The sequence below is a fragment of the Cupressus sempervirens genome, chromosome 3 (genome assembly GCF_028749045.1).
Source record: "Cupressus sempervirens isolate cs-2001-9-10 chromosome 3, ASM2874904v1, whole genome shotgun sequence".
Lineage (NCBI taxonomy): Eukaryota > Viridiplantae > Streptophyta > Pinopsida > Cupressales > Cupressaceae > Cupressus > Cupressus sempervirens.
Genome location: NC_143120.1, coordinates 173,714,202 through 173,718,926, shown reverse-complemented (window position 1 = coordinate 173,718,926; position 4,725 = coordinate 173,714,202). Strand labels below are relative to the sequence as shown.

The 4,725-nt window shown below is 35.0% G+C and overlaps 1 protein-coding gene across 1 annotated transcript; it reads right to left on the bottom strand.

Annotated features, from left to right (window-relative positions):
* Positions 1–2,673: 2,673 nt before the first annotated feature.
* LOC149565341 (ethylene-responsive transcription factor WIN1-like) lies at positions 2,674–4,466 on the bottom strand. Its single transcript, XM_089817098.1, has 2 exons — positions 4,387–4,466; positions 2,674–3,136 (listed from the first exon to the last, which is right to left on the bottom strand). The coding sequence occupies exons 1-2, from the start codon at positions 4,464–4,466 to the stop codon at positions 2,674–2,676; spliced, it is 543 nt and encodes a 180-aa protein (XP_089673224.1).
* Positions 4,467–4,725: the final 259 nt, after the last annotated feature.

Genomic DNA, 4,725 nt, shown 5'->3' with positions numbered 1-4,725 from the left:
GACACCCAAAGATCTATTTTCCAGAGTCTCCATGAATCTAAAGTCTTGGGAGGATATGCAGGCCCAATATCACATGACTCACTTAGATCATCAAACTTTTGACCTCCTAATCTCTACTCTACCTCCTCATTTGTTTCACAAGCTGGGCATTCAACTCACCAAACCTTGGTGGAAGGACTGGAAGTGTTGTCTATGTATTCCTCTTATCAATTACAAGCCAAAAATGGGATACATGCGATTAGTGCCTCATTTTCCTATGGTTGAGTCTCTCAACCAGCGTTGACACCTTCAGTCTACACAACAAAGTTGGAGATATAGGTTTAACACTATCTAGAAAGTCATTACTGAGTGAAAGATTGCACACATTTTTTGGTGTGTTCTCGTCTAGGGTTTGTATATGGGTTGTTAGCTCAAGCATTTGGGTATTCCTTACCCATGTTGTCCTTTTTGTGGGAAACCTAGGACTTTCTTGTACATCTTTTGGTTTTGTCGTAGAGCTCAATAGTATTGGCTTTGCATACATGATTTTTTTAGGCCTTTTAGGCTAGAACCATTTTCTTGGCATATTATTTTTGTTGAGGACTCTACCAAAATCCTATTTAAATTCTCCCATATTTGGCATGCATTCAGGATAGAGATTTACTTGACTCTTTCAAAAGACAAAAATGTTGTGCTTTTTACGCGCAATTTTCTAGATATAAATATTTCTATTTATACTAAGGCTTGCAAATGTATTAGTTTAATGCTACTATATTCTAGTACAAACCAACAAGGTGGCTTTGGAGGTGTCCCACCTACATGAGCTTCTCAATCATAAGGGAAATGTGTCATGTGCAGTTGTCCAGATGCTGCTAGATTCTACTTCGGTGGATTAGACTCCACCCCATGGTCACTACTTGGGGTTTATCTCCTCAGCCTACCACTCCTAGAGGTCACATTCCCAAGCCCATCACCGCTCTCCTAGTGGTTGGGATGTTTGCTTCTGCCACTCTACCTCTCCACGACGTGGCTTGGGATGGTCGTTGGATGCTCCTCCTACTACTTATGTTGTTCATGGTTGGCCTGCGCCTACTACTAACCCCAAATGGTCATCCCCCACTTGGACTTGACAATTTTTACACCCAAGGTGGAGGGAGAGGAAAAAGAACAAATTGCTACTGATGATGATGGATGGGCTCCTTTTGAGCCACCCTCCAACCCCATTGATGCATGGTGGTTTCATGATCGACAGGATCCACCTCCCTCGACTGGCACTGCTTTAGTCACCTGAGGGTTGTTCTCAATGTTTGTTTATTATAAATAGTTCTTAATGTTTTTGGCTCTATTGTTTGAACTCTTGCAGGGTGATCTTGTATTGCTCGGCCCCTTTTTTGTGAATATGTAACTTTAATATTTTATTAATAAAGAACGGACTATTTGTCAAAAAAAATTAGTTCTCTTGTGTTGGATATAAGTTGTATTTTACATAATATTGTGTTATTTTTATACTAAAAAATAGCTTTCTTGGTTTAATTATTGACTCATTTGTGTTGGATACAAAAGCTATAGATAATAAAAATTTATGATTGCCAATACGTATTTGGCATTTGGGTTGCATATATTTTAAATAAAAATATAATATTCTACTAACAAGATATGATATGACATGATTAAGTTTTGGTTGAACCTTTAAAAAATCAACTTCGAGACACATCTCACTAAACATGCTAATATGACCAATTGCCTCAAGTCAAGCTTCCAAACCTTAGTTGAAGATAGATAAAAGACCAACTCATTTTTTTTGGAAAAGAACTTAGCAGAAGATGAATAAAAAACCAAATCATATTTTTTAGAAAAGAACAGAAGTCCTACCATATGTTACAAATAAATAAAAGAATAATTCACATTCTTACAAGAATACAGATCCTACAATATTCTATACAACAGCTACATATATATAAAATCAACAAACTATTAAGATAACTGAATTTTAACACTTTAGTGCATACATAAATCCAAACAAACAATTTATGTTTACTTTCTAATTACCTTACAAGCCATTTTCCATAAAGTCTTCTTTTCCAATCAAAAGAAAAGCTTAAAAAGATTACGAGCCCCATTTGTTTCATTTAATATTTACTTTTTAATTACCTTACAAGCCATTTTCCATAAAGTCTTCTTTTCCAATCAGAAGAAAAGCTTTAAAAGATTATGAGCCCCATTTGTTTCATTTAATTTCGATTCAACTATTGAGAAACAATTTATAACTACTGATTTTTTTTTAAATAATGTATTGAAATGGTCATTGAGTGATTAGAGGGCTCCTTTAGCATGCCGGTGTCTATAAGGCACGCAATATGCTATTTTTACCAAAGACAATTCTCACAAAAATATACACGGGTGTCATTTTAATGGTGTTGAAGATTCCAGCAAGCTATCAAACATGAAAGAGAAACATAGCAGTCACTTCTCATTGCTAAGAATTTACACTAAAACACCTTTACAATCATTAATGTTTGCTCCCCATATCACAACATTGATTGCAAAACACCTTCACAATCAATGTTCACCTTCACATATCACAGCATTGATTGTGAAGACTGGATGGCCAAGCTCACAAACAAACTCTCATCAACCATGTACTATTAGATCCAGACTTTGTTGAGGGCTCTATATTTTTTCTATGAGAATTCACTAGGAAGAAAAAGAAGAAGAGAATTCAAGAGAAGTGGGGTGGTCCAGAAGCTCCTCTATCATTTCCAATGCAATATCCTCCTCATTCAACACATCTTCTGGAGGAGGATTAGGAAGAGGAGGTGGAGGTGAAGATGGAGGAGGAGTAGAGCTCAATTGGACAGTCATAACCCATTTGGATTGGGATTGCTTTCCTCCCCTTTTCTGCCATATTCCCAGGTTGGACTTGTCTGTGTCCAATCGAAGGCAGGTGAGAGAAGGTGACTGATCTTGCATTAGTGAAGCCACATAAATCCCTCTAAGCTTGGCCTTGAGAGCTGCTGAAAGAAGAGAAGATGATGATTGTGGATTATATGCAAAATTGGTCTTTGCTCGAGCTCCACACATTATTATTGCACTCTCATCATATGCCCGAGCTGCGTCTTCCTCTGTCTCAAATGTTCCCAACCATACTCGAGTTTTCCTACATCAACAACACCATTCACATCTGAAGATACTTCTCAACTATGAATAAACAGAGAAGAGTAAAGTTATACTGCAGATTTTGTACAATATCTCAACAACATTCTTCTAAATGCACTTATGTCACTTATGTAGGGCCAACATCCATGCCATTGACAACATAAAGAGCAGACATTGAAGTCATTTGTAATTCATTGTTTCAGACTCCATCAGTAAGATAATAGAAGAATGCTTTTGCATCAACATTTGAAATCATATGTCATTAAAAAACAAGAAAACTAGAGATAATGAATGTTTTTGTGTTGATATTTTGAATTATATTCTATCATCAGAATAACAAGAAAGAAAACTAGAGATAATGAATGTTTTTGTGTTGATATTTTGAATTATATTCTATCATCAGAATAACAAGAAAGTTAGAAGAGAAGAAAGTTTTTGCCTTGAGATTTCAAATCACATGTTATCATTAGAGTAACATAGAGTAACATAGGAGCAGGGAAAAGAAAGATTTTGTATTGACATTTTAAATCATACTTCATCATCAGAATAATAGAGAGTTAGAGAAGAAGAAATTTTTTTAATTAATATTTAAAATCTTTTGCATCAATATTTCAATTGTAATGAAATTTTTGAATCAATATCTGATTTATCACAAGAATAATAAAAAACTAGACAAACTTCTTCCCTTTCTCATTATTCTCCTAAAAATAAATAATAAAATATTATCTAAAATGTAGATATAGAAACTCCAACACAATCATATCCGAAAATAAAAGCAAATAACAAAGTCTTTCTTCTCAGACGTGCATCATGGGATTGCTTCTGACTAAAACTCCTCATATCTTCTACTAATACATGGCTTAAGAATAAAAGTCTGGTATGTCTGTTTGTTCTTCGGGCATCAAAACTTCCTCATAAAGAATAAAGTAAGAAGTTTAATCTCTTCTTACTCAAATATCACATTAGTTATTTGGTGGGAATTCGGACTTATTTCATATGAATCCATTGCGTGGTATTCGGTGTGAATCTATCTATTCTCTATTGGTCAATGAAAACAAAATAAAAAAATCCAGTTCCGATCTCCACTAACTAAATGATTTGAATCATCTACTTACAAGCTTAGAAAATGCAAAACTTTAGAGAATGTACTATAACCAATCAAGATTCAGAGGCAACAATTGAAACTATTATGTGCTACCATGTAGAGAGTTAACTGGATTTTTTTTTTAAAAATTGAGTTGGGTTTCTTACAAAATTGGATGGCGAATCTCAGAGACCCAGGAGCCCCAGTGACGTTGTCTCACACCTCTATACCTCTGCGGTTTCCTCATGATATGGTAGGAGTCAAAGAATCTGCTAGAACTTTTGGTACTATAAAACAGTAAGCTATGGAATCAAAATGGGAACTAGATAGTGCTATGATGATGAAAATCTACGAGAAGAAAGGGATTACATTATATAGTAAGAGGAACCGATAAATAGTAACTCTTATCATATACTGTGTGTCTTAATGGGTGTAGATCAAGTTGTAGAAGAAACTTGTATATAGAGCTGCCCACAGATGTACAAATTTTCTGTCAGAAACGTTGT

Coding starts and splice junctions, on each gene's coding strand:
- LOC149565341 (XM_089817098.1), bottom strand. CDS start 4,466: ATGAGGAAACCGCAGAGGTATAGAGGTGTGAGACAACGTCACTGGGGC. Junction 3,137..4,386: donor GAGATTCGCCATCCAATTTT/GTAAGAAACCCA, acceptor TTGTTGATGTAG/GAAAACTCGAGTATGGTTGG.